The 16,398-nt window shown below is 39.8% G+C and overlaps 1 protein-coding gene across 1 annotated transcript in view; it reads right to left on the minus strand.

Annotated features, from left to right (window-relative positions):
- Nucleotides 1–3,065: 3,065 nt before the first annotated feature.
- The window catches only part of LOC113677106 (phosphatidylinositol phosphatase PTPRQ), a 28,540-nt gene continuing 15,207 nt past the window's right edge, over nt 3,066–16,398 (minus strand). The window contains exons 24-38 of the mRNA XM_089195925.1: nt 15,443–15,742; nt 14,188–14,490; nt 13,433–13,735; nt 12,139–12,441; nt 11,395–11,706; nt 10,288–10,663; nt 9,631–9,733; nt 9,223–9,317; nt 8,255–8,411; nt 7,267–7,333; nt 6,277–6,554; nt 5,716–5,893; nt 4,534–4,722; nt 3,523–3,558; nt 3,066–3,274 (exon numbers count right to left, since the gene is read on the minus strand). Of these exons, the coding sequence (XP_089052051.1) occupies nt 3,171–3,274; nt 3,523–3,558; nt 4,534–4,722; nt 5,716–5,893; nt 6,277–6,554; nt 7,267–7,333; nt 8,255–8,411; nt 9,223–9,317; nt 9,631–9,733; nt 10,288–10,663; nt 11,395–11,706; nt 12,139–12,441; nt 13,433–13,735; nt 14,188–14,490; nt 15,443–15,742 (3,104 nt within the window). The 3' untranslated portion in view covers nt 3,066–3,170. The remainder of the gene's footprint in view (nt 3,275–3,522; nt 3,559–4,533; nt 4,723–5,715; nt 5,894–6,276; nt 6,555–7,266; nt 7,334–8,254; nt 8,412–9,222; nt 9,318–9,630; nt 9,734–10,287; nt 10,664–11,394; nt 11,707–12,138; nt 12,442–13,432; nt 13,736–14,187; nt 14,491–15,442; nt 15,743–16,398) is intronic.

Raw genomic sequence — 16,398 nt, forward strand, 5'->3', positions numbered from 1 at the left:
GAATTTTGTGTTCAGACGTTGAAATTGAGAAAATTATAGTCGCAAAATAACCGAGGAGAATGCGTAGTTTGTACCAATCTTACAAAATTAATAAATGATTAGACTTTTTATTAGGCTTCGTCGTCTATATCTCTAATGCAGTTTGATTTGCTCGTTGAGGGACTTAAAAAAACCGCATACTTTTTCCAAAGATTAAGGCTTGGAAGCGTAGGTGTTGTCGTCTGGCCTTATGATACTCACCAAATATGGACTGATAACTGTACTTTGCGGCGCCAGTTAAGCTGATTTTCCATCTAACCGACATTACAAGCATTATAATTCGGGATACGTATGTCTGCTCACTTTTCTTTGACCACGCTTTGAATATGAACGATGTTTCTTTTCGATATTCGGCAATCTTTGAATTACAAAACTGATACTCCTTTCATTGAAACAACAGTTGAGAAACTCTTGCCTGGGATGCATTAGAAAGTTATGCATTGATTTGAAGCTCCAGATAAAATGAAAGATCTTTCTTTTAGGTCCCTCCCCTCCTACAGTTACTCCGGTTTCATTCACTAATGAGGATAAGCACCGTGCGAGTAAACTGCTGTCTTCCCCTGGAACAGAGCTCAATGACCTAGTCATGTCTTCAAACCTGGAGTCCCGCCAGGGCCCGTTTATCGAGAGTCCCGGTAACTTTAATGACAATCCCCAAGGCTTTTTTCTTGTATGAAAATTTAAAGAATAGAAAAGTACGCTCTGACACGCTAACCAGTCTATTTTTTTTTTCTTAAGTTGATAGTCTTATTGAATAATTTTCAAGCCTTTTAAAACTCCTATCTTGAATGAAAACAGTGGACCGGTTTTTGGTGTTCATTGCGGTTTGCGGATTTTCCGTTTTTTAGCACTTGGTTTTTGGTTTTCGCGAAAAATACTAAGGCCTAGTTCAAACGTCGATCTTTACATGTACCGAACCTAACGTTTTTATTAAGTACATGTAAAGATCGACGTTTGAATCAATTAGGATCGGCAGACTTGTATTCGGATCGACAGTGCCGTTCTATCCGACTCGGCTAGTCGGATAGAACGGTAAAAGATCGACATTGATTCATACGTCGTACTTTACATGTACCGAACTTAATGCATACATTATACATACGTTAAAATAATCATTATTCCAGTATGTTTTACCCACAATTCAAGAAAGTTCGCTTACGTGCCATGCGCGAAAGCCTTCGAACCATTCAAACAATATGGCGGGAAAGGAGGAAGGCTCGTGCTCCTCTTGTTTTAAATCCACAAAATATACCTGTATACCCATTGGTAAGCATTAACCGCTGACTACAATGGAGTTATGTTCAGTTTTGCAATTAGGATCGACTAAATTCGGATCGACGTTTGAATCAACTGCCGCTCTTAATTATTCGAGTCGACCCAAATTGCAATTAGGTTCGGTACATGTAAAGATCGACGTTTGAACTAGGCCTAACGGATTTTGGGATTTGATATCCGATGCGGTTTTCGGTTTTTGCTATTTGATCTATTTGGGTTTCGGTTTCTTTTCGATCTGAGAGGTAATTATGCGCCTCCACTTATCTCGAATAGCCGCTAAACGCAAATGTTATCGAGAGGAATGCGTGACAAACCAATTCAATATCGCAGTGGGAGAGGGGAGGGTACAGCTATACTTAGGGTACGGCTAAGCACGGAACATTGCCAGAGTTTCTTTATCAACGCCACCTCGAAGTTGATGACCAAGTTACAGGCCACGCGTGACTGATTAATTCAACATCAAACGGTTGTGAATATATGGAAGTCATATATTTGAACTGCGGATAAAGACGTGAATGTGAAAGCGATCTCCTTCAGGTCTTAACCGCAGTTCAAATGTATCACTTCCATATATTCACAACCGTTTATTCACCACTTCACGGGTTTATTTGGAACCAACACAGTGACCAGCTCCCAGTTGGCTTGTTAGCTCAGTTGGTAGAGCACTGCATCGGTATCGCAGAGGCCGTGGGTTCAAATCCCGTACAGGCCTGAATGTTTTTCAGGTCTTCTTTTCACTACTATTTAAGTAGTGTTCATTACTGCGAAGATCACTTTCACATTGATTCAACATTCCAATAGAATCTCCAAACTGCCAGGTCTTAGTTCGCAAACGGAAATGTTGGATTAGGGATTTACGATGAAACTTTTCAGAGCTATAGCTTTTTGCGACTGCAAAATTGTAATCCTGCAGAGGACTTTTGTGCGAATTTCCTGAATTTAACTAGGCTCCATTTCCAGCTGCTGAGTCCGCAGAGACCACGTTCGAGGTCCTCGAGAGAGCAGCTGTTAATTTAAGCAGATACTAGAAGATACGAATGCCAAGTCCATGGCATTCACAAATCTTGTAATGAAATTAGTGTAGTTTACTCTGTATGCTCCACTTATCACCACTGTATCGGATCGATCAGGGTTTTAATAACTGGGATGTGAAAATGTATCGGTTTAGATAGTTTTGCGTGCGGTTTTCGGTTTTGATCGAATTTTTTTTTCGGTTTTTCGGCTCAGGATGATTTTTTCTTCGGTTTGCGGTTTCTAATAGGCCCCAATGCCCCCCTCCTTAACGGGCTAGTTAAGTTATTTGGATCTGCAAGAAATGGCTCCCAACTGCACATGGATTATGCAGTGATTCATCGTAAGGTATCTTATCAATTCTTTTGCTTTTATTATGAAACGGTCAGTTGAATTACAATCAATTTTGCGATTATTTTCTTGTTCGCATGATTTACGTCAATTTTGACACTTGAGTTCATTTTTTTTTTTTCAGTGTACGAAAGACGATGGCAAGATACGTCGGAAACGAGAGAAACTGCTTCATTGCACGTTTCCACGAGAAAATAATGGGACTTTTTTTTTCTCTTGGCGTTTCCTATGTGCCACCCAGGAGGGCAGTGTAAGGGTACTTCTAAGTGATGTTTTATTTTGTAGAGACACCTGCTATGGTGCTCTGGTTTAGAAATTAGCGTGTAAAATTTGCATGGGAATTTGATATCGTTGTAGAAGAGTTCTCAGTGACATGCTAGACTACGTCGTGTTTTTAAGTATTTGCTTTAATCCTATTACTCAAGAATATCATCGCTGGTATCTTCGTTTTTCAGCGTACATCTGCACAGGACGGTTGACTCGTTAGTGTCAATTCACCATCGTTTGCTGCCTCTTTTGTCGAATATTGTCATGTCCAGTCCTTCAAATATCGAGTTGATATCTGCGTCTCTTGTCACCATGTAATTTCCTCTTCGACCTGGAAATAAACAAGAACACTTTGAATTAAAAAGTAAGTCTAAAGTTACTAATTAATCAGTTTGCATAAACATTTTTAAGGAGTTGCAATTCAGACAAACCTGGCGAAGTCCCTCAGCAAAGATCGTTTTTTTTTATTTTTCAATATAATTGGGAAGTTCACTGTCGGTTTTCAAAGACTTCTCAAAAATTTACCACTGAATTACAATTTTTGTTTACTTACAGTTTTCACACAAATAATTCACTTACTTGCCGTTAACTCCGTCAGTCTCCTGAACTCTGTGACTTTAAAGGTAAAATGAAAAAGGCAAGATGTATCAATCTCCTTTTGTTCTATAGTTCTAAAATAACACAGTTTAACAAAAGAGAACTTTTGTAACTTTGTCTGTCTTTTGTCATTCCAGGCTTCACTTTTAAACTTATCTGATTGATTCTGTTTCGTTCTGTTTCTTTTAATTTTTCCTAAAATCATGAGTGCAATATGCAAGACGCAGTCCTTTTATGTATTATTAGTATTTACCCCACAAGTGAATAGTACTCTTCGTGCGCGCTGATTGGCTAGTTCGAAAGTCAATATCTAGTATTATTTACCTCCGTGCAGCCAAAGAGACAATCACTCGTCGAGAGTTTAATTCCCGACCATTTTCGGTATTTTGAAAGAAATAAACTACTTTTTTTGTATCTTTGTGGTATAAAATAAAACAATTATCCACCTTGGTGTCGTTGAAAGTGTTGGATATTTACTTCCACTTCGGTGAGTAATTGTTAATTAAATGTGAGAATTAAAATTAAATTTTTGCCTTTAGTTCTGCACTAGTGCCAACTGCCTTTAGGATTACCCGCTCTAGAAACAAATTTTTTTGGGTGCAACAGATACATTTGGGTATGATGAAAAGTTAAAATTATGAAAAAGTGGAAGTTCGCTTTTCCCATCTTGTTTTACAAAAATGTGGGAAAGGGATGCTATTCAATTTGTCTCACGTTTTCCCCTGTAGCACAAAAGTTACGCTACCCACTGTTCCTTAAAACTCTGAAAATAAAGGGGACTTGAATCAAGTCGACAAAATACTGCAAAACTAAGACAATATTTTAGGATCAAAATAGATCGAAGGCACAAAATTAATAGAATCGATTTTAGCTGTCATTCTTAGGAAAAAAAAGAGTGCTGTCAACTTAAGTATATGGAAAGATGTCCTAACGTAAGTCAGAGCCTTTAAACGCCGGACATGGCTCGTGTATTGTCACACGGAGAAGGTTTACCTGTGTCTAGATTACCACCGTTCTCTCTTCTGAACTCCCTGATCTGTTTGATATGTTTTCTTCGTAAAGCAAGATACCTTCGTCGAAAGGATGCATAAAACTCGGCGATATCTTGTTTTAGCTGCTCCATTAATTCTTGACGAGTTATTGGTGATTTTCCTGACCCGTCGATTACCACTATGTCTTCGGCTGACAAGGAAATGACATGAAATTAAAATCACTGGGGACTGGACACCATCACCACTGCTTTTCCATCCTTATTTGGGAACCAATCAATAGTATCCCCCTCGCGGGGGGAGTGTCAGGAGATTTTTTTTAGGTGGGGTAAATCACATGGTTTTCAAGGAGAAAAGATGGGGGGGGGGGTCAGTCATCGCAAACAGAGTAGAAAGAGGGGGGACTGTAGAAAACTGACTACTAATAAGGGGGGGATCATTCGAACACTATGAACCTTTAAAAGAGGGGGTGGGGATCAGGTAAATGACATTGTGACACGACTAAAATCCTTTGACCACTTCCCCCAGGAGATAATGACCGGTCCCTGAGAGGGGTATAACGAGATGAAATCTGTGTGAAAACTGACCAGAACGTAACACTGGAGACCGAGGAGAAAGATGCACTCTTTTGAAAAAGTCTCTCCACAAAATATCATTATGCTCTTTCATATGCAGTTCTGAGTAGTGCTCGGGTAGAAGGGTTTTTTTTTATACAATATTCTGCATTGTTAGCATAAACTACACGCTGTATGCTTTAACTTCTTGATACTCAGCAAAACCCACCGTGCTAACTTTCGCTCAAGTGAAGGTTTCTGTGATTCTGGTTTTAGAGGCTCACTTCAATCTTGCCTTGGACACTGGTTCTTAACCTCACACGATGTTACGTGCCAGCGCAAGTAGAAGATGGGGAGGGGGGAGGGTGGAGCAAAAGTACATGAACACCTCCTCTTTGTCAACAAAAGTGATAATTTAAAATGACAAACCGCTTTTCATATCTCCAAATGCCAATGAAAGACTGATGCAATCATATTTACCTCCCGGAAATGAGGTACTAAAGGGAAAAATATATTATGACACTGCAGATTCCAAGAAACTTGTGGTGCGATTGAAGGAGAGTAATCTTTTCTCGTGTTACGACAAAATAAATCGCGGAGAATAAAATCGGTGTAGTTTCATCATCTTATACCTGACTCAGAAGACTTTGGTGATAGCGTCCTCTTGTAGAAGCAATAATGCCACAAGAGACCACATAGAGTGAAGACGCCTAAGGATGCACCGAGGATGATGACTGTATTGACATACACGTAGGACTCTTCCGTCAGCAACTCCGAAGATGTCTTCACGGCGAAAGGAACATCACCTGCCTGTAAAATGGAACGATAGAAAAAAAAAACAGAAACGTTGAAGTTGTTTGTCAATGGTTTAGCTGTGCTGTTGCTGGTCTGGCAAGTTATCATGGGATACCACTTCTCCCACAGGCAGCTAGCTTGCGGAAAAGACGTCTTTTTTGCGTTTATTAGGCGCGTGAAGGCGAGGGCGAGGCGATTGTTAGCTAGGGGAAGTCAAGGAAAAATTATGCGCAAGAGGAAGAGTTTCTCCAATCCTCCTCATGTCCGCCTCGCGCTTGCCTCCACCCGCTTTAAAATGACTACATAAGTGCAAGACTATGTATGACTGATGAGTTAAATATGAAATAACTAAAGAATTTTATCAAGCCAAAGTTGTTCCTGGTCCTGATTACCCTCACCTCAATTGATCCAACTTTTTTCTGTATAATTCTATGAATGCTGTCTGTTTCCGATCTCACGTAGCGCCGAAAACAGCGCGCCAATCTAGTGGCATCTCCGGTCAGTACCAGGCCATTAGCAGATTCGTATCTGACGGGTATAATCTCTATCACTCGGATCCAATCCTTGCTGAACAACTTGCTCTCACTCGCTGTCGAGTACGAATCCAAAAGTGCTGCATGCACCCGGTTATTTTCAAGGTCGTCATAAATATCATACAAGTTCCCGTATGATCGGTCTGAAAGAAGAAAAGTAAGTCGTTGTGACTTCAAAGAGGATTAGTAACACGTTCTCACACTATCTTTAAGTATTTTTCGTCTTGGATGCGATGCACGTCCATTCCAGAATGCATGTGAGAATTTTATTCTTGACAGTTTGTTGGTACCCACACATACCTGATAACATGGAAAGAGTATGAACTCAGAACCTTCGACCCAAAGTCCAGAAAACCAATCACAAGGTCAAGGGTCATAAGGTTACGGGGTCTCTCCCTAAAGCCACCTTTTACACTTCCATTGTCAATCTAAGTTTTTCAGCGAGAGCTGGTCTTGGTGAATGTATCATAGATTAAGTTACTTTAACATCTGCATGCAATCACAAATAGCTAAACTTATACGCAAATCAGTAGCAGTAAACCCGAACATTTTACATAACGACTTTGAGTCGCTGAGTCTGAGTTTTTTTTGGGAGGGTGAGTTTTTTTTAAAGCTAACTTATCATTTGGTAATATACTCTATGAGTATCAGTCTTGTATTCAAGCTAATGGCCATTTATCGTGTGACGTCATGGATGCCGCTAAATCAAATTCGTTGGAAATATTACTTGAGCCAAAAGGTACGGCAGGAAAGTGGCTAAACTGACTAAACTGTTTTTTTTCTTTCACAAACCCAGTTAACAATATTGATATCGGTGCTGCAGGAGTTATTCCACATTGGTGTAACTACACTCACCTGTGTCTAATATGGCATTTCGTCTGAGTCCCAGCTTGTATTCCGTGGAGTTAGAAATGGCGGCCAACTGAACAGATAAAAGAAAAAACAACTTTAGAGACGTGGGTTATTCGGGTGGTTGAAAATCATTTACAGCAGCCGCTTTTCGCCTAGTCCTGTCTTTAAAGCGGAGCTCCATGTGCGCAGCACATAAACGCAGCCCCATAAATAAAGGAATATGGTAATTCATTGAGCAAGAACATTTTCTTGACGTTAGAAAGAATGACTCGCGCTAAAAGGTTAGGTCTTACTAGCCAAGAGGCTCATCAGCCGCGGAATTCATCCCAGTCTCAGTATCCTAGGGTAATTAGAAGTGTTGCCATTCTTTCTGGAATGTAAGCTTTCCCAAATATAGGTAACTCAGTCTCTTCTCTCCTCCTCTGAGCTGATTGATATTAGCTAATCTTTTTTTTTTTTTTGTCGGAAAAGGCATTATTAAAAAAACATTCCCTGCGTAAGAATACCTCACGATGACTTGGATTAAAACGCAGAACAAAGCGCTGCTCTAAATTGGGTGTAACGGATCTCCTATCTCTCTGTTTTAAGTAGATCTGGTTGATGTGGCCTTAACAATGGCTGATTAAACCGATCTGTGAGTAGTATTGACTCTGACAATGTGAGAAGACTACATCGTGGCCTGCTGAAAACTGCTGATGTGCCTTTTTGAAGCGCACTGTTCTGAGCGCTAGAAGCTGGTTAACACGATGACAATCAAAGTCTTAACAACATTGTAACACTTTGCCTCTGCCAGGTGTCAACTGGAAGTCTCAAGCTTGAGAAAACACGCAATTGATTAAACTCCAAATATCTTATTACATAGGTCATAATGTTCCACGTAACTGTAGTAATGTTATTTTTTTTTCCACGTTACTGAGATCTCTATTCATAACACACTCTTTCAAAGTTTAAAATTTAAAGATATTACGTTCGACTTGTCCAGCGCTCTTACCTTTGTTCCGTATAGCATCTTTTCTGAACGGAACACCATACTCATTAAAGAAGCTGTAATGCTGCTTGTAACAACAGCTATTGTGGCGATACCAGTCCAAGTCCACAAAAAGGCAAATGACCGCGCGGGAATGGACTTTGGAACTCGATCACCGTACCTAAAAGAAAACCATCACCACGCAATCAAAATTTTGACACACTTTCGTTCACTCTCACAGCACATAAATGTTTTAACAATTTAAAGACAGATATGAAAAGTGTTAGCTTTCTGAAATAACCCAATTTCTTTGATAACGCAAGACAGCCAGGTTTTTGAGGTAAACAAACATAAACTAATATCCAAAGATAATGTATTTGATAGTAGGTAACAGGTAGGTAACATTCTATTTGTTCAAAGCATCATTTTTGTCTAAGGGACGCAATTGGCAGAAACTAACAACCTTTGACGCAGCGGTCATTTCTTTTTGTCTCTAGCTACATTGACGGGCCTTGAGATGCAATGTCGAATATTACATAATTGAAGTAGTATTCACTTTGAAGGATTACAGAACTATTAGGAATCAAACCTTGAGGAAAAAAATAATCAAGGGGTAAGTTTCTAAAGAAACTGTGCTGTTGCGTCGGTGGGGGAGTATAGAAAGGTAGTTCAGTATTATCAACTGAGTTGATAATGTAAATTTGCCACCGTAAAGAGTTTCAAAGCTGACGTTTCGAGCCACTCTTTACGGTGGCCAATTTAAATTATCAACTCAGTTAATAATACCAAATCAACTTCTTAAGGAAGTCATTTCATGGAAAATATTTACTTTGCCCTTCGATAACACTCGCACCGAGGTAGGGCTTCCCCTGCTTAGTCCTCTTGTAAGCGAAAACGGACAATGTATGTGGATGCGTTCATTAATAATGCGAGTAACAAACTGATATCAGGAGCACACTTTGAGTCAACTATTACAAGCTGAAAGTGCTTACCCAACTGTTGTCATAGTAACAAACGACCACCAGAATCCTTCCAGTGATCCCGCTAAGAAAGATTTGGGGAAGTCAACATGATTCCAGTTCATGTCCTGCACAAAAACAAGAGCGCCGTGAGAAGACAATTTGGAAAATGTGTGTATATGGGAGAAGAAGTCTCAAGCTAACTTACTTGTATCTTTTTTTTTGGCTAAATTTTGTTGTTTATATTCTTTTTGGTGAAATCTCCTTCACTTAAGCATTTGGAACGTTATCTGCCTTGAGGTTTCTTTTTTGGAGGAGCCTCTCACAGTAGATTATTGTCTTTTGGCGCAGTCTCCGATTCCAGGAATTTTATTGGGTACTTAGCTAGCCCCTCCTTCCCCAGACGGTCTGCTTTTTATTTGATTCATATGAGTAACTTACCAAAGCCCACACCACGATTCCAGCGAGGTATGTCATAAAACAGGCAATAACTACAGCAGGCCAGCAGCTGAGGATCGCGAGTAGGACTTCCTTGTGAATATCTCTGCACAGAACACACAGGAATATGTATACTGCATTTAAAGCTACTACAAGATGTAAATCATTTAAAACAGTTGCAATGTCGTGATAGACTACAATGATATTTCAAACTATTTTAAATTTACTCATTTTATGTCATTCTTTAACTAAACGACAGCTCGTCCCTATTTCGGTCCAGAGTTGTTGTATTTGCCGATCGATGTTGTGTATGAAGGCATTTCAAGTAAGGAGATGAGTCGACAGAAAAGTGGGGAGAAACTAGCGATGGGTGCTCTGCAATGACACAGCAACGAATTTTGAAATAACGACGACAGAAACATGGGGAAAATGTAAGTTGTCATTTGACGCCGAGTTAGTGGCGTTGATAAATGAAAATAAGATGATCTTAGCATAGATGATGTCAATGTACATCAATTTTCATGGAAAACCCCTGTTGGTTCCGAAACTGGATCGGGCAGAGAAGAGAGTTCATTATGAAATGAATATTTTGAGTGGTAGTCTATTGACGCTCTGATGCCAGCCAGTGATATTCGAGAATTTCTCACGGGCCTGGCCCACCTTCTTTCAGCAATGATAAACGCCACGCCTGGTGTCTCCATAATTGGTATATACTCGGCATTGCCATCCGGACTATGGTAGATCTCCTGTGGCATCACTCCAGCAATCCCAAAAGAAATCATCGTCTTGGTGCTGATAGCGTCCTTGACCTCTATGACACCATACTTCTTGGCCTCTAACCCGTCCGCATCAGTGGTGAAGTCAACTGTCGTGGAACCAAACTCAGCGCAGGTTTGGCAGCAGTGAGTTACTATTTGCTCCAAGATGGTTGGTATAATGCCACTATCCTTACTGCTGTTGCTGTTAGGTTGAGAGCTTACGTATGGAGGATTGTTCCACCAGTTTGTTGGAATGGAAGAGCGACATCTGCAGGTTCCTGGAAGAGAGACAAAGGTTTAATCACAGCCTCACTGCATCTTTCCATCTTTCCATTTGCTGAAGTTGAGTGCAGGGTCGGTGGAAAGACTATTGTTACAGTTGTTTGTGTCGTTTTTAAAAAACGACACGCCTCCTCAACCTGAGACTAAATTGTGGTTAGTTAAAACGGCTTACAACTTGGATTAAAATTATGAAATTACTGTTTGTAACCTTGCGTCAAATTAGGACCAGGTGGTGGAGTAACATGGAGGTGATAAAATCTCATAGATGAGCTAGGAAATAACTTCAGTTACAGAATAGCATTAGACGACTAGAAGCAAAGCTTCTGCCCCCCTGGGTAAGATTCCAGTCCATTTCAGTCCACCCTCAGGATTAAACCCCCATGATTAACCCCCAGGATTAAACCCCTAGGATTAGACCCCCAGGATTAAACCCCGAGAGTTAAACCCCCAGGGTTAAACCCCGAGGGTTAAATCCCCAGGGTTAAACCCCCAGGATTAGACTCCCAGGATTAAACCCCCTGGGTTTAGCCCCCAGGATTAAGCCAGGTTTCCCAACGATTCGCCAATTCCCACCTATACTCACATATAGAAAAAGCAGTGTTGGGTTAGCATCCTCAAAGAAGATCAAGGCTGCAACCTGGAACCCTCGATCTAAAAACGAACGCCCTTACTATTTGGCTACCGCGAAACTCGCTTAAAGTTACAAATAGAAACAAATGATACTAACTTGTGGTTATGTCTTTAGTGGGTCCATGTCCTTTGCTAGTAAAAGCTGCGATTTTTATGTCATATTTAGCGTAGCTCTCTAGATCAATAAGTACGTCGTCGTTCGAAGACGCTGATAATTGCTTCTTGACGTAGTCTTTTGGAAAAACTGGTGTTTTATCATTAATGCCAAGTCTAATGATGCTATACCATATAAAGTAGCCACGAAGAATACCGTGTAGGGAGGGCACGGGTGGACTTTGCCATGACACGTAGATTTTTGTGGCGCTCGCCTCATCCCTGGCGTAAACATTTTGTGGCGTCTCGCTTGGAACTGAAATAATTTTTACTGAGTTTACTGAGACGTGATCCACCTGTAACATGTAACACGGGGGGGGGGGGGAGGGTAAGGTGAGATAGGGCCTGATGTATTCCCAACCTATCATTATGAGAGTTTCTGTTTTTTTTTTTTAACATGCGAGCGCAACTGGTTCTTAGGGAAAGGATGTTCTTACGGGTGAAGGAAAATTTAAATTCTAAGTTCCCATCGAGGATACAAAACTCACGAAACTATTCTTCCTCACTTTAAAACTGCTAAGGCTGATCTGAAGTAAACTAAGAACCAGTTTCTTGACCATAAGCCTACTGCGTCACAACTACGGTATTACAAAAGGAGAAAATTTGTATAGCCCTGGATTAAAAAAAAATTAAAAATGGTAAGTTAATGACGATTGTAGCCAAATTAAAATATCTCACTGATACTCACTGTCTTCGTCTGTTGAAACTTTGATCGTTGGAGACTGAGCACCATCTCCTTTTATGGTGAATGCAAGGACCATTATGCTGTAGTTAGTAAATTTCTTAAGATCTTTTATTTCTATGTTTCTGACCCTGGGAGGAACAGTGATCTTTGTAAACGGTGCTGAAGGCTTGTTCGTTTCTTTATATAGTACTCGGTAACCTCGTAATATGCCGTGAACAAATCCTGTTGGTACTGGGTTCCACGTGATATTTAGAGCTGTTGAACTGATATTGTTTGCCCAGAGATTTTGAGGAGGACGACTGGGAACTAAGGAAAGAGGCAATTTCATTTCAAGTGAGTGTATTGACACAAAGAGCAAAGTAATAAATCAATAAGCCAATCAAAGCAGAGTAAGTATGAAGTAGCATGTAGGAAGATGAAGTCAAACATTCAAACTGCATGGAGCTCGAGAACATGAAAATGTCACTTGGCGTTGACCAAAGTGCAACATTCTTTGGGTATTATGTCACACAATGAATTTTGTTTGCTTTATCTTTAGTGTTCCACGATTAATGTATGACTCAAACGCCATTGGTTCTAGCAAGGGAATATCAACTGAGAGAACTTATTCCACATAAATACCTCTTTTCCGATGATATTTTTTTAAATCTAATTTTCGGGCGCATTCCTGTTCCTGATATTCTCTTGGTTTTTGTTAATACTTTGTTATCATGTAACATTGACCCATTTTATAGCCGGCTCTTTCTTTGCGTGTAAAATATCATTTAATCAGTTTGCATCATACGTATAGGAAATCGTATGAACGCGAGTGCATTTCGTGATTTATGGGCACGTGTGATGTTTTGAAAGTTCTCAAAATTGCACGAGCCGTGGGCGAGTGCAATTTGCGAACTTTCAAAACATCACGAGTGACCATAAATCACGAAATGCACGAGCACGTTCATACGATTTTTTATTTATTATATTCTCGACAAAATTACTCCATCGGTGTTTCCATGGCAACTTCTCCGTATTGCACTCTATAACCTCTATTGCACTCTATAACCTATTTATGCATTCATCATTGACCAATCAGAAATGCGATATTTTGTTGAGTATATAATAAAAGAGAATATAAAGTTCATATTCTCTTGCATCAGATTGTTTTTGAAGCAGCTGTTAAACCAGTTTACACTTTTGATGTATTTCAAAATAAAGTACGTGTGCTTTAATCTAAATAATAACACCTAATATACGGGAACATCGACGTAAAACAACGGAAACGACCTTGCTGTAGAAATTGTGAACTTTTTCATACCATCTTCATCAGTAGAAACTATGAATGGCGGTGACTTTGTTCCGTCTCCAATCCTGGTATAGGCAGCCAATTGTATCGTGTAGTTAGTAAACTTTTTCAACATCGTTAGTTCCTTGGACAGTTTGTTGGCAGACACAATGGTGTAAGGAACACTTTTAGGTTGGTGTTGGGTTATACTGTAGAATATTCTGTAACCCAGTAATATACCGTGAACAAATCCGGTGGGAACCTCCAGCCACGTCACGTTCACACTTGTAGAGCTTGTGTTGAATGAGCGGACACTTTGAGGAGGAGAGCTGGGAACTGGCACAAACACAGTGGCGTGAGGGGGGTAGCAAAGAGACATTCCTGTCTCCCCGATGTAAACCCCCACCGTTTATTATCTTGGCTCTACACTCTACCAAGCTTCTTTATTTACCTTTCTCTAAATTGTTTCTTGCACAACAGCCTTTTCAGGAAAAGGCCATAAAAATGTGTTATCCACATGAAGGCATAATTGTTATGTTTTCATCGTTGGAATGAAGCGGTTTAATGGCTTACAGAGCACGTGTACTAACTTTACGACAGCCTTGTACGAGGGAATTAAGAGCAATTTTAGGTTAGGCGAGTAGAAAGCAGGCTTTGTCCGCAACACACCCACGCTAAACTATTGTTTAGGTTTTTCGAAAATTTTGCAAATTGGATGGAAGCAGGGGCTTAAGTTATATGCTTCTCAAACATTGTGTAAATGCTTGAAAGATGAACTTGAATCTTACCATCTTCATCTGTCACAACAGAAATGTTATTGGACACTTCTCCGTCGCCCTTTATTGTGAAAGCCAACACTTTCACTGAATATTCCGTGAACTTTTTCAAGCCTATGATGTGAAGTTTACGCTCCGTTGGCCCTGTGGTGGAGTTAAGATAGTAGCTTTCCTTATCATCAGTCCTCCTGTGGAAGACTCGGTACCCCCGGAGAATTCCATGAATATATCCCTTTGGTACCTCACCCCAGGTCATCAGAAGGCTGGTAGAGCTGGTATTGTGCGCTGTCACTTTAGACGGGGGTAGACTGGGTACTGAAATATATAGAAGAAACAAGAAGATTTGTTTTTCTTCGGTGTTACATAAACAACTGTCCTGTGAGGATTTGATCTGACCAAATTTGTTTATGACCATTTACAGTTTTTCATGTAATTGCAAATTATGTATGTATAATTAGTCATCATTATGTATGTCACTAATCAGATACTGTTAGCTTTGGCTGAATGGAATAAACACAAGATTATATACAGTTCAGTCTGATTGATCTCTCCGAAATTTCATTGCTCAGGTATTCTACAAATGAATAAAGGGGTAAGTTTCTAAAGAAACTGTGGTGCTGCGTCGGTGGGAGAGTATAGCAGGTGATTTAGTGTTAACAACTGGGTTGAAAACGTAAATTAGCCAGTAAAGAATAAAAAAAGCTGACGCTTCGAGCGTTAGCCCTTCGTCAGAGCGATGCTGATACAACCCATTTAAAACTAAATTACCTATTCTACAAATGGTCTAAGTTTAAAAATTAGGGGTTCGTTCATCTTGGGTCATAAGTAAAGGCACATGCGTGAGTCCAAGTGCATGACTGGGAAAAACGCATGGTGTGTGCTAAATGCAATGTATCCAGATTTTCTGTTATTCATTCAGTCTGCACTCCGTCTGTATAGGGGAAGGAACAATGAATAGCACGTACGTATTTTGAACGAGCTTTCCAGCTCATTAAATGCTACGTGGGTAAATAAACGATTGATTGATTGATTGATACTGAATAAATGAAAGAGTTAAGTTTTTAAAGAAACTGTGGTGCTACGTCGGTGAGGATATTACAAGACAATTTGTCTTTGTCAACTGAGTTGATAATACAAATTGGCAATGAAGAGTTTCTCTTGTAAAGCTGACTTTTTGAGCGTTACTCTTTCCTCAGAGCAAAGCAACAAAGGGATTGACGTAATCTTCAAAAATATATTTGATGTTATTTTGCTATCCATAACTTACTGTCCTCGTCTGTTGAGACGAATAGTGCAGTAGAGTTGATTCCGTCTCCAATTCTTGTAAATGCTAAGACTGAAATTTCATAGATGGTGAATTTTTCTAATCCTTGCAAATCCTTTGATTTCACATTTGCTGAGATTGAAACAAAGCTTTGATTCTTTGATCCATTAGCTTCTTTGTACAGAACGCGGTAACCGAGTAGAATGCCGTGGACAAAGCCATGGAGCACCTCATGCCAGCTTACACGGATACTAGTCGAGCTTGTGTTGAAAGAGCTCACGTTTTGAGGTGGAAGACTTGGAACTACAAAATAAAACTTTAACAATTAGACTGAATTTCTATGCAGCCCCGATAGTGATAAAGATTTTCTTGGCTTTAACTACATTGCAGCGGTCTGTTGATTGCTTAGGAAACTTACGACCCCTGAGCCGACTCGGTTGGCTAGTTGGGACTTAAAGAATCAGATAATTTTTGTAAAGAGAGAACACCAAATAGATGCGAGCTCATTTGTAGGAGGCTCTAAACCAAAGTCATGTAGTAGTAAAGTAAAATAACAGCTGGGTGGAATCGAAATTTTTACAGAATGAGAAATGTGGATTCACCACAAGCATTTGATTTTCGTATTCCAAGGTAAGTTAGATTCATTCTGATGGGCGTGGTATTTATTTTAGAAGAAACTCTCTATCTACTTGCATCAGTGAAAATTCACTCAGGGTATTATTAACAGAACAAAAATCAAATTTGTAGCTTAATGACCGAGGCGAGTGATTGAAAAACTTTTCTCGCGTTTCTTCGACTTCTCAATTTAATTTTTTTTCTCAATAAACTGATAAGCAGTAAAGTCTGCTAATACCTTTAAGATGTTTGAGCCTTTTAAAAGCTTACTATGCAATGATGATCGGTTTTTGACTAATGAATGCGTACGAGTATCTACCATGGCTATTTCGTAACAGCATACA

The sequence above is a fragment of the Pocillopora damicornis genome, chromosome 2, assembly GCF_964200805.1.
Source record: "Pocillopora damicornis chromosome 2, jaPocDami1.2, whole genome shotgun sequence".
Classification (NCBI taxonomy): domain Eukaryota; kingdom Metazoa; phylum Cnidaria; class Anthozoa; order Scleractinia; family Pocilloporidae; genus Pocillopora; species Pocillopora damicornis.